Raw genomic sequence first — 17,233 nt, 5'->3', positions numbered from 1 at the left:
GTGTCTGGCCTGTGGCTGGCCCGGGTTCGAGCCCCCACACCCCGAATGGTCCTTCGAGCCTCGCCAGGAGTGATTCCTGAGCACAAAACCAGGAGTCAGCCCTGAGCACAGCCAGGTGCGCCCATCCCCCTCCAGAAACAAAAAGCAAACAAAAGCCTCCACAAGAACAAAGTTACTAGTCCCAAACCACCCAGCCAGTAGGGACCGCGCCAGGATGAACCCAGGAGGTGAGGACCCCGCGGGGTCTGCCCGGTCACACTCCTCGCCGCTAGGACACGCAGGTGCCCGCCCACTTAGCCTGGCACCCGGGACTTCAGGGGGCCGCGCCCGCCAGCCCTCCGCAGTGGACAGCGTCCGGCTCGCTCCCCGCGCCTCCGCCCCCACCCCACCCCCGCGCCTCCCTCCCTCCCCGCCCCTGCCTCCTCCCGCCCAGTGCTCCTCCCCGCCCTGGCTCCGGGAGTATCGGGAGCCGTAGGGCAGCGCGAGAGCCATGGGAGGCGCCCACTCCCAGATGGCCAGGGGCGCGGACGCCGCCGGGGGCAGGGCCCCAAGACCCCGAGAGACCGCGTGAGTCCCAGCGCCTCCCCGGAGCTTCTGGGGGAATGGGTTGCACGCCGCCGGGGAGGTGGGCTTCCCGGGTGGTGGGCTTCCCGGGGGGGGGGGGGGGGGTGCTTCCCGGGGGGGGGGGGGGGCTTCTCGCTCGCACCTGGGCGCTCTGCAGGCTCCGGCGCGCGCCCTTCCCAGTCCCGCTGCTGTCCTGCGCCGCCGCGCGCGGGGCGCTGACCGGGAGGACCCCAAAGTTTTGCACTTGTCGGAGCTGGAAGACGCGCATGCACGGGACAGGTCTTTGCAGAAAGGTGCTCGCAAGGGTCCGAGCCTGACCGCAGCCCCTGCGGGTCCCGGCGTTCGGGCGGCATTTGCTGCTCCCTTGCTGGCCGGCAGATGATGGTCTTGGGATGTCGGGCGGTGTTGGAGCAGCAGCAATCAGGCTTTTGTTCTAGGACTGAAACAATCGGGGACACCCGGTACCGAACGCAAGATGTGAGGGCAGCTTTCCCGAGCACATGGTTTAGAGCAAGGTCTGAGGGGTGCGGGGTAACCGGCGCCTGCCGAGGAGAGCGCGTGGACAGCCCCGCCGCGACCAGACGTCCAACAGGCTCGGGGCGAGCGTCTCGGGCGGGGGCGATGCTTGGGAACCCCCTCTCTGCCTTAATCCAGCCCCTCAGACAGCCAGCTCCACTCCGAGCGCACAGAAACTAGCGCCTCGGCCCGGGCCGCACAGCCGAGAAAACACTTGGGTCCGGGCTGTCCGCGGCCGCAGCCCCCGCTGCAGGACGGTGGAAACAGAAAGTTCATCTCTGGCGTCTGACCCTTTCCTTCTCCCGGAGGTCGGGAGACGTCGCAATTAGAGATGCTTACAGACTTTGACCGGAGGAAATTGGCAAAGTTGACTGGGTCGGTGCCAGGGGGCTGCCCAGCAGTGCTCCGGAGGCCTTGGGGACCGTTCCCCCCATACGGATCGACCTAGCCTGACAGTCCAATGCTCAGGCCTTGGCCGCCAGCCCACCCAATGGTGCGGTGATAGGATCACGTGGTGCTGAGTTTCCAGCCAGACTTTAGAGGTTTGAGGGTTGCTTGCGTGTTTGTATGGGGACCACTCCCAGCAGTGAGTGCTCAGGGAACCAGGTGGAGCTGATGGGGTCAACCTGAGCATGCTCCCAGCACTTTGGGACTTTGGGCGGTATTGTAGAAGATCTCTCTCTCTCTCTCTCTCTCTCTCTCCCCCCACCCCCCAATAGAGCTCAGCACATACCTTATATAATTAGCAAAGCTTACCTATAAATAATTGTCGTTGGTCTCCACCAAGACACAGAACCCAGGGATGCCCATTTTTACTCAAGAGAACACATTCAGAAGCACTGAATGCAAGCTGGCATTGTTGGGATTATCTGTCACAGGAGAGAGTGTAAACTATTTAATGAGTCAACACTTCAGACTGCCTGACACACACAGTGTGAAAGAATCTAGAAGCCAGGAGCCATAGCAATAGTACGGTGGGCAGAACACTTAGCAGGTTCAATCCCTGGCACCACACATGGTCTCCCGAGCCCCACCAGGAGTGATCCCTGAGCACGGGTCCAGAAGTAAGCCCTGAGCACCTCTGGGAGTGCCTTTCCCCTGCCTCCAAAAAGAAATATGAGATCCGAAGTGGGAGGAATAGAAAAACAAGCTGAGCACGTGCCTTGTGGGTAGGAGACCCACGTTTGATTCCAGGCACTATGTGTTTTACTAAGCACATCTGAGAGTGAACCCAGAGCACCAAGTCTGGAGTAACCCATGGGCACTGGCTGTCTCCCTCCCATATCCCCCCAAAAAAAGGAAAGGAAGAGAAATATGAGCTTATAGGCCAGAGTGATGTTACCAGGCTTAAGGCTTTTGGCCTTGTATGCAGCCAACCTCGGTTCCATTCCTGCACCATGTATAGTCTTCGAAGCACTGACAGTAAGGAGCAGAACTGATCCCTGAGCAAAGAGTTGGAAGTAAGTCCTGCCTACCACCCCCTGTGCCCCTTTCCAGAAAAAAAAAAGAGCCCTCATATTTAATATACTTAAAAAGCAAAACATGGAGAGATGGTGCTGATTTTAAGGTGCTTGCCTTGCATGCAGTGGACTTCAATTAGCTCCCTGGCACTGCATCTGGTTCCCCGAGCACTTTTAGGGGTTACTCCTGAGTACCATGCCAGGAATAAATTCTGAGCAGCCTTGGTCATTCCTCTACCCACCAATAAATAAAGGTCAGGACAGGAGGGGAAAAAAAGAACTGTATGTAAGTTATATGTAGCTCTGTAGCACTGTCCTCCCGTTGTTCATCGATTTGCTCGAGCGGGCAGCAGTAACATCTCCATTGTGAGACTTGTTACTGTTTTTGGCATATGAATACACCATGGGTAGCTTGCCAGGCTCTGCCATGCAGGCGGGATACTCTCAGTAGCTTGCCGGGCTCTCCAAGAGGGATGGAAGAATAGAACCCGGGTTGGCCGCGTGCAAGGCAAACGCCCTACCTGCTGGCCCCGTATAAAAACAAGCAAATGAAACAGGAACCCAGAAGACAGCTGAGCAGCACAATGGCTTGGAAGTGACTGAGCAGTTTACAGCAGTTCTGGGGATGGAACCCAAGGTCAGCCACAGCAAGGCGCCCCGCCTGCCTGGGCACCCTTTTTCCCGCCCAAAATCCACTTGTCAAGGCGCTTGCTGTATCCAAGCGAAACCTCTTGACTTCAGCTAGCGGGACGGACTCCCTTCCCCACTCTCCATACACTATCCAGGAGGCTGTCTGGACACCCCTGTACCCGGGGCTCCTTCTTGGGCTCCTGGGCTGGTGCTCCCCCGGCCCCCAGAACCCAGTGCTGCAGCCCTGGCCTTCAGTCCCCAGGCTTGCCCCCTCTACAGGCAGTCACTGGGTTATGTATATTACATAAGATATGTGTAATACACATAAATAACAAATACACATGAAATATTTCCTCTCTATATATATGAAAAGCTAAATGCATACTTTTTGTTCAAGGCGCCTAACTTACTCATTTGTACAAGCTACAGTTCTTACCAGAGTCTAGGAAAGTAGGAAATTCATTTTTAATGTCATCCAGCTGCTTATTTCCTGCCGGACATATGGCTATTCTGGATAATTGACCTCAAGGAAGTCCTCCTAGTCTGCCTGCTGCATTTTTTAAATTATTACTGTTTTTTAGTGCTTGAAAATTCCTCTGGCTTGCAAATTAATAGTGGCATTTATTTTTTACGGGAGAAATTTCACAGTTCATATTTTTAATAACTTATTCAGAACCAAAATTAGCTAGAACAGTCTCTTGAAGAACATATAGTGAACTGTAAAACAAGTTAGATATATAAAAATAAAAATATATAAAAATAAAGGATGGGGCTAGAGTGATAGTACAGCAGGTAGGGCATTTGTCTTACATGTGCTCACCTAGGTTCGATCTCTGGTACCCTATATAGTACCCTGAGTTCTCCAGGAGTGATCCCTGAGTGCTGAGTTAGGAGGTTTGGTTTTGTTTTTGCGTTTTAGGTTTTGTAAATCCTGAGCACAGCTAGCTGTGGCCCTAAAACAAACCAAATCCCCACAAAAATTTAAAAAAATGTTTTTTAAATGAAGATCTTTTCTCTCTCTCTCTCTCTCTCTCTCTCTCTCTCTCTCTCGAATGACACCTGGACATCTGATGCTTTTTTGGAGCTTCTTTTGACTCAGTGCTGGTGGGGCGGGGGCAGGGGGACAGTTGGGTTCTAGGACTCAATTCCACCCACTCAATTCCAGCCTACTGCAGACAAAGTATGTGCTCCAACCCTTTTGGGCATTATGTCCCTTCCCTAAATGTCTCACTTTACTTTTTAATTTTTTTAATATTTTAATATCTCATTTTTTAATGAATCACCATGAGATGCAGTTACAGACTTACAAACTTTCATGCTTACATTTGAGTAATACAATGATCAAGCACCAATCCCTCCACCAGTGCCCATTCTCCACCACCAATGTTTCCAGTATCCCTCCCACCACCCCCACTCCATCTCCCCCACACCTTCCCGCCTCTGTGGCGGGCAGGTTCCCTTTTGCTCTCTCTCTCCTTTAGGGTGTTGTAGTCTGCAATGTGGGTATTAAGTGGCCATCATGTAGGTCAATAGTCTACTTTTGGTACCCATCTCCCATCCCGAGCAGGTCCTCCAAGCGTCCTTTACTTAGTAGTGCCTTTTCTATCTGAGCTGCCTTTTCCCCTAGCATGTGAGGCCAGCTTCCAAGCCGTGGAGCAATCCTCCTGGTCCTTATCTCCTATTCTTGGGTGTTAGTCTCCCATTTTGTTACTTTATATCCCACAAATGATTGCAGTCTTCGTATATCTGTCCCTCTGTTTCTGACTCATTTCACTCAGCATGATACTCTCCATGTTAATCCACTTGTATGCAAATTTCATGACTCCATCTTTTCTAACAGCTGCATAGTATTCCATTGTATAGATGTACCAAAGTTTGGTACATTTTTAGCCAATCATCTGTTCTCTGGCACTCGGGATTTTTCCAGATTCTGGATATTGTAAAAAGTGCTGCAATGAGGATGCAAGTGCAGATGTCATTTCTACTATGCTCTTTTGCATCTCTGGGGTATATCCCCAGAAGTGGTATTGCTGGGTCAAATGGGAGCTTAATTTCTAATTTCTTGAGAAACATCCTTACTGTTTTCCAAAAGAGCTGAACCAGTCAGCGTTCCCACCAACAGTGAAGGAGAGTCCTTTTCTCCTCACATCCATGCCAGCACCAGATGCGCTTGTTCTTTTGGATGTGGGCCAGTCTCTGTGGTGAGGTGATATCTCACTGTTTTGATCTGCATCTCCCGGATGATTTGTGATGTAGAGCATTTTCTCATGTGCCTTTTGGCCATTTGGATTTCTTTTTTGAGAAAATTTCTGTTCATTTCATCACCCCATTTTCTGAGGGGGTTGGATGTTTTCTTCTTGTGGAGTTCAACCAATGCCTTGTATATCCTTGATATCAACCCTTTATCAGATGGGCATTGGGTGAATATCCTTTCCCATTCTGTAGATTGTCTTTGTGTTCTGTTCACTGTTTTTTTTTAGAGGTTCAGAAGCTTCTTATTTTAAGATAGTCCCATTTGTTTATCTCTGTTTCCACTTGCGTGGTCAGTGGTGAGTCATTTTTGAAGATATCTTTAGTTTCAATATCATGGAGGGTTTTGCCGACCTTGTCTTCAATGTACCTGATGGATTCTGTTCTGTTGTTGAGGTCTTTAATCCATTTTGATCTGACTTTTGTGGATGGGTTTAGTAGAGGTCTGAGCCCATTTTTTGTTTTTGTTGCATGTAGCTGTCCAGTTTTGCCAGCACCATTTGTTAAAGAGGATTTCCTTGCTCCACTTCACATTTCTTGCTCCCTTATCAAAGATTAGATGATCATATATCTGAGGGTGTGTGTAAGGATACTCAACGCTGTTCCATTGGTCTACTACTCTGCCTTTGTTCCAGTACCATGAAAACAGCAATAACGGACCTCAGTCCCTTGACCCTGAAAGAGCCTCCAATGTGGCGGCATTGGGAAGGACGAGTAAAGAGAGGCTGCAAAAATCTCAGGGCTGGGACGAATAGAGACGTTACTGGTGCCCACTCGAGCTAATCAATGAACATAGAATGATAGTGCTACAGTGCTACAGTAGTAGAGTTTGAGGCTGGGGAAGGTGATGCCTCCCATCTTCTTTTTCCCCAGAATTGCTTTAGCTATTCGTGGGGGATAGTTGTTCCATATGAATTTCAGGAGTGTTTGATCCACTTCTTTGAAGAATGTCATGGGTATCCTTATAGGGATCGCATTGAATCTGTATGATGCTTTGGGGAGTATTGCCATTTTGACAATGTTAATTCTTCCTATCCATGAGCAGGGGATATCTTTCCATTTCCTTGTGTCCTCTTATTTTGTGAAGTAACATTTTGTAGTTTTCTCTGTATAGGTCCTTTACCTCCTTAGTTAAGCTGATTCTGAGGTACTTGATTTTCTGAGGCATGATTGTAAACTGGATTGCTTTTTTCATATTACTTTCTCCTCTTTCATTATTTGCATATGGACTTTTGGGTATTGATTTTATTAAATGTCTCACTTTAAGGTAGATCTCACTGTTGTTGAAAATTGTAACTTGTCTGCCATCCCCTCAAGAAAACAAATGAGCTAGCTTCGGTGAAAGTTCAGGAAAGTTTTACTTTATGAAAGTTGGGGCTGTACAATATGGCGATTAAGAACCAAAGCTGGGAATCAGGTGATCCTGGCGGGAATCTGGCCAAACTGTTTGCCAGGTTAGTTCTGAAGTTTGGGATAATACTCTTTACATTCTTCAGTTGAGCAAATATCTGTCTCTAAGATGGTAATAACAGCATTCCTGCACTTTGAAGTGGTGTCTGTGCTTGATGAATGCCCAAGAGCATAACCATCGTTAGTACATTCTCACACCCCAGACACCATGTTTGAGCTTTTGGGGTGTAGGTATGAAGACAAACTCTTACCTGGGTTGCTCCCTAAATGTGCCACCACAGATACGTGCACTCCTTTGTTTATGTGCACTTGCTCACACACTTGTTGCAAGTTGCAGTATTAGTTGAAGCATGTCAGGTACATGATGCTCCCTGGAGGTCACTGTGGTGCTCATACTTGTATTTACCAAAGGTCACACTTTCTGACTATAGCACTCATCACCTGATCACTTGATCACTTGACATCCTGTTACTCATCAATTTGCTCAAGCGAGTGCCAGTAATGTCTCCATTCATCCCTGTCATGTGCTAGTGTAGCCCAGTGGCATCTGCTCGCTCCAGAACACAAAGAGCCTCAAACTGTTCATTCAGGGTCTTGACGAAGAAATCTGACCATCTCATAGGTGGGCGGCCACACGATCCTTTGATGTCCCGTGGAATCCAGTCAGTGATGGCTCTAGTCCAGCAGTCATCTCCAAATCGCATTTATGTGTCCAGCCCATCTGATTTTTGACGCTTTGGCAAACAAGACAGCTTCCCTAATTCTCGAACATCAACGGAGGTCAGAACTCTGGATTCCTAACTCTGGATTCCTTCTCTCACTTGAGTGAAGCATGATACTCCAAGCATAGTTCTTTTGATTCCTCTTTGGGAGACCCAAATAGCGTTCTCATCCTGTTTTTGTAGGGCCCAGGTCTCTGAGGCGTATGTTAATGCAGGAAGAATGGTGGAGTCCCAGAGATATGCCTGGAGCTGGAGGTTCTTCATCCTCTTAGCTATTTCTTTGATGCTCTTGAAGGCTTTCCAAGACACTCTCTTTCTCCTGAGCAACTCAGGTGCCAGGTGGTTCGTCATGTTGAATTCCCGACCTAGGTACACATAACTGCTGCATGCAGAGATATTCATTTTGTTGACAATGAATGGAATGTCAGGAATGAGTCTGTTTCTCATGAACATTGTCTTTGTGAGATTCAGCTGCAGTTCGACCTTTCCACACCACGGTTGAAGTAGGCCAGCATTTGTGCTGCTCGGCTAATGTTTGGTGTTATTAGAACAATGTCATCAGTGAAGCGGAGGCAGTGTAGTTGCCGACCATCTATCTTAACTCCCATTCCTTCCCATTCCAGTCTTCGCATGACATTCTCGAGGGTGGCACTGAAGAGTTTTGATGAAATGGTATCACCCTGCAGAACCCCTCCCTTGACGTTGATGATCACTTCCTTGTAGAATGGTGAGATCCTGGTGGTGAATCCATAATACAGCTCACGGAGGATCCTGATGTATTGAGTTTGAACGCCCTTTTTGGCAAGGACTTCGATGACCACTTCAGTCTCAACAGAATCAAAGACCTTCTTTAAATGAATGAACATTAGACAGAGCAGCATCTTAAACTTCTGAGAAACTTCAGTGAGCTTTGTTATCGTGTGAATATGGTCGATGGTGCTGAATCTTTTTCAGAACCCAGCTTGCTCGCATGGTTGTCTTTCATCTAGTGTTCTGCCAATCCTATTCAGAATGACTCGAGTGAACAGATTGTAGACGATGGACAACAGGCAGATAGAACAATAGTTGCCAATGTTGTGGATGTCTCCCTTCTTGTAGAGTAGAATGGTCCTGCTGGTTTTCCATTGGGACGGAACCTTGCATTCATACAGGTAGCATGTGAAGAGCTGAACCAGTGTATTGATGAGTACTGACGGCAGGTTCTTCAGGTGTTTGGGTCTGACCTTGTCTGGGCCGGATACTGTTCAATTCTTTACCGACGAAATGGCATATCAGATTTTGGAAGGGAGAATTTTTGGAAAGACATATCCATCCTGCATAATTTGGTATATGCGCAGGTGGATGTGGTTATCAAAAAGATCCGAATAGACATCATGGATAATCTTCTCCATTGCCCTTCTGGAAGATGTGATAGACATTGGAGGAAAGTCATCTTGGTCTTGTAGTTGGCAAAGGACAGACGGGCATTGCGAATGTTTTTACTGGCTTCTGCCACATCGGCCAGCACTGCTGCTCTTCTCTCTTTGAGGTCTTCCTTTATCGCTTCTCTGAACTGCTTTGTGAGCTTGGATGTTAGCTTTTGGTTGCCTGAGGCTCACGCCAAGCCACATTGGCAAATGAGCTCGAGAGTTTCTGAAGACAGGCATCTTTTTGTGACTTTCTGTCTCTCAGCATTTCTTGCGCAATCATGGAGGTGCTGAACCAGTCGATCATATTCTTTGTCAATGTTGTCAATGCCGGCATCTTCCCATGTTGCTGCAGTAGTGCCAAAGAGCTCCCAGTTTGTGGTCATTCTGGTGGTTCTCTTCTTAAACTTTGCAGTCCTTTCTCCCCGCTCTGTGAAGTAGAATTTTGCATGAAGGAGACAGTGGTCCAATTCCATTTGGAATTTTGGGACAACAGCAACATCGGTCAGGCAAAACCATCAATTGAATATGATGTGGTGAATTTCGTTGTGGAACTGTCCACTGGGAGACTCCCATGTCCAACGTTTAGATTCGGCCTTCTGGAACTGAAGAGTTTTAGTGAAATGGTATCACCCTGCAGAACCGAGTTACCATGGATCATCTTGGTCGACATGATGAACTCAGACAGTCTCTCACCCTGTTCGTTCCATTCTAGGCCATGGGTCCCAATGTGGAGTTCTTTAGCTGATCTTCTCAGTCCTATCTTGGCATTAAAATCACCAATAGTAATCTTGTAGAAGGTGTGGTCTTCTTTATAGAACTTCTCCAGCTCCATGTAGAACTTCTCAATTTCTTCTTCACCATAATTGGATGTTGGTGCCTAGACAACGAAGATAGAAACTGCTGGCAGTGAGCCACATCTATTCAAGTGTAATTGTCCGATTTGGGTTGTTGGGCATGCGAATGAATCAATGCTCATGGCCAGGTTTGTGTTGACAAGGACACCAACACCACCGACGCCTCTTTTGTCGCATGTTCGAGGAACAGTTCTTCTTCAGTGTCGAAAATGGCATTATGTAATCGATGCCTTCTCATCTCCGTCAGACCAATCATGTCGTACTTGATCTTCCGCACTTGCACCATCAGGTCCTCGATGGATGCTCCCAATGCCAGTGTACGTGCACTGAAAGCACAGATAGTTATTTTAGTCCTTCTTAGTTTTGGCAGTCTAGTTCGGCCCTGAGATTTTATCAGCCTCTCCCTGCTCATCCTTCTTAGCACTGCCATAATGAGGGCTCTTTAAGGGTCAGGGGAATGAGACCCATTGTATTTATTGTTTTTGGCATATTGAATACACGTCCTCCCCTACCCAGCTGCCGCCATGCTGCAGGCCGCTTTTCGGACTGCTTGGACCGAGCCTCATGCACGAGTGAAGCCCCACAGAACCAGGTAAAGTGGAAGTTTGTTACCTTGGACTCCAAGCTCAACGGGACCCAGAAACAGAGATCCTCTGCCTGCTTCTACGAATCTCCAGCGACCCAGGGATCACATCCAGAAGACCCACCCTGCCAGAGCCAGATAAATACCTCATCTGCCAGCCTCACTACCTCCACTACCAGCCACCACCGTGCTCGAGGCCACTTTCCAGACTGCAAGGCCACAAAGTGACACATCACAAAACACTTAATACCCATTTTTCATTATATGATGGCACCAATGATGGGGTTCAAATATGGTTTTGAACCATGGGAACAGCTGCAAGGGCAATTAGAGGCCGACCGAAAAGCCTCTATTCCTCTCGGAGAGCCCGGCAAGCTACCGAGAGTATCCCCCCGGCACGGCAGAGCCTGGCAAGCTATTCGTGGCGTATTTGATATGCCAAAATAGCACTCATACATTTTAATTGTGGTGCTTGTGAAGCTCATTCTTGGTGCATAGGGACATCAGGGATTTGAACTTAGCTTGAAAGGCAGGGGCTCAAGCCTTTGCTTTGAGCCTATAATGCAATTGGATTTTTTTTATTGGTTTGTTTGTTTTGAGTAAAATATTTTTATTTAGGAAATGTGAGTGGAGAGAAAGAGAAAGTAAGAAATACATTTAAAGGAGACTATGGCCTTCTCTGGAGGGGAGAGAGAGCCAAGAGTACACATCTCAGGTTGAGATGTGGGTGAATCCCCAAGATAAGAATGTTGCAGGGGGGCTGGAGTGATAGCACAGTGGGTAGGGCTTGTGCCTTGCACGTGGCCGACCCGGGTTCGATTCCCAGCATCCCATTTGGTCCCCTGAGCACTGCCAGGGGTAATTCCTGGATGCAGAGCCAGGAGTAACTCCTGTGCATCGCCGGGTGTAACCCAAGAAACAAACAAAAAAAAAGAATGTTGCAGGGAGGTTTATTTTGAGAAGTCAGATTCTCTTCTGAAGGGAAGATTAACTTGTGTCCAGTTTAGCAAGGCCTCTTAGAGAAGAAGAAAAGCAATAGCCTTTTTTTGCCCTAACTTTCAACACTGTGGTTCACAAAGTTGCTCATAATGTAATTATTTCAGGCATTCAGTGTTCCAACACTAATCCCACCACCAGAGTCATCTTCCCTCCATCATTTTCCCCAGGTTCCCACTCCACCCCAAGTCTTCCCCCTTAGCAGGCACAAAATAATTTATATTATTGGGCTGGAGTGATAGCACAGTGGATAGGGTGTTTGCCTTGCACGCGGCCAATCCGGGTTCAATTCCTCCATCCCTCTTGGAGAGCCTGGCAAGCTACAGAGAGTATCGCACCCGCACAACAAAGCCTGGCAAGCTCCCCGTGACATATTTGATATGCCAAAAAAAACAGTAACAACAAGTTTCACAATGGAGACGTTACTGGTGCCTGCTCGAGCAAATCGATGAAAAACAAGAGGCCAATGCTACATGCTGTTTATTACAACACAATGGCAAATGGAATTATCAAAAATAGTTCATGAAAAGAACATTTGTGACAATTATTATATCTCACATTGGTGTTACTAAAGTCATTGTCAGGATTTACCATGCTGATGGTTGCTAGTTGAGCCTTCTGTGTTCTTGTTTTTGCTTGTTGAGTTTGGTGTGCTTCTGTGCAAGGCAAGTGCCCTATTCTCTGTGCTCTCTCTCTCCAGCCCTGAAAAATGGAAATATATTTGGGGGTGTGGTTGGTTGGTGAAATATTTGAAATCGGGCATACCTTTCTTTGATTATATTTGGTGATGTGTCCAATGTGGGTTTTCTAAGAGTAGTAAATCATTTATAGAGATATATGAAGACTAGCATTAAGCAGTTTATTTTTCACTGGGAAATATTGTCTCTAGTTAATTCATCAAGTTTACGGTGAGCTTGGTGCAATATATGTGCCTGTTACCAATTGTCATTAAAGCCCTAGACCAGGGGCCAGAGAAATAGTACAGCAAGTAAAGTGCTTGCCTTCCATGTGGCCGACCCAGATTTGATCCCTGGCACTGCATATGCACCACCAGGAGTGAATTCTGAGCAGAACACTGGAAATAAACCCTGATCACAGCTGGGTGTTGACCCCAACCAAACTCCTCTGAATAGTAAATTTCTAAACCAATCTTTTGGAATTTAACATAATGGAATAGGTAGGTGGCAAAGTTAAGAGTAGTTTCTGAGGTAATGAGTGTCCTTGGTGTGTATCTCTGTCATTGGAATCCCACACAGGTACTGCAGTCTTCCAGTGAACTGCACAGTCAGCAGAAACTAAGCAAAAATTACTCTTGATGGACAAGTCACCAAGAAGCACATGTCCCTAAGGAGAAGAGGGAGGCTTTGAGGTTATAGATGCATTTAGGAAAATGTGACTAAAAATGAGTAAATTTAAAGAACAGCCATTTCCAAAACACATTGCTTTCAAATCCTCATCTATAACCTCATTTAAGGTTGGGGTTGCCCTAGAAAAATGTTAAATACGCACATAAAAGATTGTAGTGTACAATTAAGAGACAGATTTAGAGAACGTTTGTGGAAAAGAACCAGAAAACCAGCTCTGAATCAAAGTTAAAGGAATGATAATGTTTAACTTGGGGAGGGAGTTGAATGCTGTGGAAGTATGTAATTTGGTGAGAACATTGGCTGGCTCTACTCTGGTAAAGCCCACCCTACAGGACGCAGTTGGAACTGCATGACAAGGGAATCGCTTGTGAGTATTTGCTGACTTTAGAGATACACAACTACTAGGTTGTGAGGATAATTGAAAGGGTGCTCAGAGAGATAGAACAGGAGTTACGGTGCTTGTCTTACCCCCTGCCTACCTGGGGTTGATCCCTCTCGAACCACACATGGTCCCCCCCACCCGAACCCCTCCAGGAGTGCAAGAGTGATCCCTGAGCACAGAGCCAGGAGGAAGCCCTGAGTACAGCTGAGTATGCTGCCCCCTCCCTCCCCCGCCGCTGCAAGAAAGGGAAAGGAATAGTAAAATGAGTTAATTCTCTGAAAAGTATGTGAAGGTAAGATACTCTGTCGAGGGGCTGAAGCGATAGCACAGCGGGTAAGACATATGCCTTGCACGTGGCCAACCCAGCTTCGATTTCCAGCATTTCATATGGTTCCTCGAGCACCTCCAGCTGTGATTCCTGAGTGCAGAGCCAGGAGTAACCCCTGTGCATCACCGAGTATGACCCAAAAAGAAAAAAAAAAGATACTCTGTCAAGGATGTCAACTCTAAGGGAGTGCTGGAAGCGTTTGCCCCCAATTTCTTCCCCCTTTGGCTTTGGTAACCAACTGTATCTCCCCATTGGCTCCTTCTCAGCTCTTCCCACCTGATGTGTTTCATATTAAAAACCCAGGAGATACAGAAAATAAAACAAATGGCACAACTGGGGTCCTGAGTGACCAAAATGGGTTAGCTAGGGCGGGTTGCAGGGCACCTGAATTTTACTCAAAGTCAGGAAATGAACTGGTGCCGTCTGAAATGGCCACAAAACATTGTCTGAGGTTGAGGGCTATGAGGTGCTTTAAGAAAAAGGAGTGGGGCTGGAGTGATAGCACAGTGGGCAAGGTGTTTGCCTTGCACATGGCCAACCCGAGTTCGATTCCCAGCATCCCACATGGTCCCCTGAGCACCACCAGGAGTAATTCCTGAGTGCAGAGCCAGGAGTAACCCCTGAGCATCGCTGGTGGTGACCCCTCCCCCCCAAAAAAAAAAGAAAAAAGAAAAAGGAGTGCTTGGGACCACAGAGATAGCACAGCATGTAGGGAGCTTGCCTTGCATATAGCCAACCCAGGGTCAATCCCTGGCATCCCATATGGTTCTCCGAGCCTCTCAGGAGTAATTCCTGAGAGCAGAACCAGGTGTAACCCTTTAGCACTGGCAAGTGTGGCCCAAAAAAAGACAAAAAAGAAAAAAGGTGCTTTGCATTTTTTGGCAAATATATATATAACACATAAATTCATCATTTTAATCATTTTAGAGTTTGGGTTTGGGTTTTTGTTTGTCTGCCTGGAGGCCACATCTAGCAGTCCTCAGAGGTACTCATGACACAGAGGTCATTCCCCATGGGGTTTGGGATCATATATTGCCAGGGACCAAAGTGGGGTCTGCAGCATAGGAGGCAACCACAGTAAGCCCTGCACTGTCTCTCTAGTTTGAATTATTTTAAAGTATGCAATTCAGTAACATTTAGTACATTTAAAGTGCTGTATAATCAACAAACTTTTTCTTTATCCCAAACAGAAACTCTGTACCCATTAAACAATAACTCCCTGTTCTCCTACAGGGCAGCCTGATAGCCCTTTATTCTACTTTCTTCCCTGTCCGCCCACATAGAAGGAAAAGTACAGTATTTGTTTTGTCGTGCATGACTTCCTTAACATCTTGTCAAGACCCCTCTCTGGAGCCAAAGACAGTATAGCAGGTAGAGCACTTGCTTTACCCACGGCCAACCCAGGCTCAATCCCAGCACCCCATGTAGTGGCCCACACAGAGTGCGGAGCCAGGAGTAAGCCCTGAATATGACCCAGAAACTAAAAGAAAAGGGGGAGAAAGACTCATCTATTCTGTAGCACATTTCAGCACTATAGTCCTTTTTATAGCTGCAATATTCCTTTGTGTTCTTCATGCCTGAAAGGTCTGGAATGGGCTCACGAAAAGAAAGAGCAGGGACCAAGAAAGGAATTGGGCTGAAAATGAGTTCATTAAAAGCACTTCCCAGAGGCTGGAGCAATAGCACAGCGGGTAGGGCATTTGCGTTGCACGCAGCCGACCTGGGTTTGATTCCCAGCATCCCATATGGCCCCCCGAGCACTGCCAGGAGTAATTCCTGAGTACAGAGCCAGGAGTAACCCCTGTGCATTACCGGGTGTTACCCAAAAATTTAAAAAAAAAAGCACTTCCCAGCAGATCCACGGGTTTCCTAAAGAGGCTACCGAATCTGTATCCAACACTCAAAGTTCTAGAGCTGATTTATACCGGAAGTCTGGAGGGAAAAGCATGGTGAAGGGTAGGCTAGTTCCAGGGCTTTCAAACTGGTTCCAAGAATTAAGAAATCCTGGGGGCAATAAGAAATCCCTGGGTGGTTTCACACATGCAGATCCTTTACCTGAGTTCCAGAGCAAACCTATCAATACCCCTTTCTGTTTACTCATTTCTCGATAGACCCTTGGGTTATCTTCCAATAGGGAAGATCACCAATAAGTCCTTTTTGAAAAATTCTACCGTGAACATTGGTGTGCAAGTATCTGTTTGAGTACCTGCTTTCAATTCTTCTGTGTATGTTACTAGGTATGGAATTGCGGGGCTATCTAGTCATTTTCTGGTTAATGTTATAAGACACCAAGAAACACTTCATTTTACAAACCCACCGGCATGTAGGATGGTTCCAGTTTCTCCACATTCTCACTCTAACATTGATTCCTACCTTAGTAGTACCTCTCCGAATGATGTGTGTGAGGCTGGTGGCTCACTGGATTTGGATGATCAATGATGTTGACCACATGTTGATAGTGTGTTTATTGGTTATTTTCTTACCTTCTCTGAAGAAAGGCTTATTCAAGTCTTTTACAAGTTTTGAGTTAGTTGTTTTGCTGTACTATTTTGTACTTGCTTTTGTGTTCTTTATATATAAAGATGTATTTTGTGTTCTCTCTTTATATACAGGTGTTCTTTATATGTTCTGAATATTAATTCCTTATCAGATAAGTGATCTTTTAAATTATTATTTTGGAGTCAGACCCAGCAGTGCTCAGGAGTTATTCCTGGCTCTGCACTCGGAAATTACTCCTGGCAGTGCTCGGGGGACCATAATGGGATATCGGGGATCAAACCTGGGTCAGCTGTGCACAAGGCCTTACTTGCTGCTGCACTATCGCTTTAAGCTCCAAGATAAGTGATTTATTTGCAAAGATTTTCTCCCATATGTCTGTTGCCTTTCCCACCTCCCTGCCCCACCGATATTAGACAGAGCAAGGGATGGAGTTGAGTGATAAAATACTTGCCTTTCACATATGAAGCCTTGGGTTCAGTACCTGGTACCACAAAAAATTCAATATTGCAATCGTTTTCCTTCTTAACCTGTGTGTGATGATTTTATTCACAGTAATTCAACAGGTATTAATTGTCTTCTTGTGTTCAGGCGCTCTGAATTGTATTTTCGTGAGAAAAGTATTTCTAAATGTATGACAGCTGAGTATTTACTCATAGTACTTGGGGGCGTAGCATGTGCAGAAAGGTGGACAAATGGAGGTGACGTGGGGCTGGAGCTATAGCACAGCGGGTAGGGCGTTTGCCTTGCACGCAGCCAACATGGCCAACCCAGGTTCGATTCCCAGCATCCCATATGGTCCCCCGAGCACCGTCGGGAGTGATTCCTGAGTGCATGAGCCAGGAGTAACCCCTGAGCATCGCCGGGTGTGACCCAAAAAGCAAAAAAAAAAAAAAATGGAGGTGACCTGGCGAATGCGGGGAGCTGTGGGGCTTTACACTGGTCTCTGTCGCTCTGCATCGATTTTAAGTTTTCACTTATTTGTATTTTATTATTTTTGAGTGGAGAGGGATGGTTGGGCCATACCCTGCAGTGCTCAGAAGCTTTTTCTGGCTCTGTGCTCAAGGGTCACTATCACAGTGTCATGATAGTACAATGCTAAGAATCAAACCCAAGGTCTGCTGCATGTAAGACAATTGTCCTGTATTGTATCTCTGGCCCTTTAAGATTTTATTTAAAAGAATTTCCCCAGGCCAGTGAGGGTACAACAGGTAGGGCACATGGCCTTGCACATGGCCGATCCGGGTTTTATTCTGGCACCCCATA

The 17,233-nt window shown here is 47.0% G+C and overlaps 1 protein-coding gene across 2 annotated transcripts in view; it reads left to right on the top strand.

The window, feature by feature from the left end:
• The first annotated feature begins 494 nt into the window (after positions 1–494).
• The window catches only part of TACC1 (transforming acidic coiled-coil containing protein 1), a 111,222-nt gene continuing 94,483 nt past the window's right edge, over positions 495–17,233 (top strand). For both annotated transcript variants that reach the window (XM_056116930.1, XM_056116929.1), the window contains exon 1: positions 495–567. In XM_056116930.1, the coding sequence (XP_055972905.1) occupies positions 512–567 (56 nt within the window). In that variant the 5' untranslated portion in view covers positions 495–511. The remainder of the gene's footprint in view (positions 568–17,233) is intronic.

The sequence above is a fragment of the Sorex fumeus genome, unplaced genomic scaffold, assembly GCF_029834395.1.
Source record: "Sorex fumeus unplaced genomic scaffold, SorFum_2.1 ptg000033l, whole genome shotgun sequence".
NCBI classification, from domain to species: Eukaryota; Metazoa; Chordata; class Mammalia; order Eulipotyphla; family Soricidae; genus Sorex; species Sorex fumeus.
The sequence above is the reverse complement of the archived record's forward strand: the minus strand, read 5'-3'. Positions and strand labels throughout refer to the sequence as shown.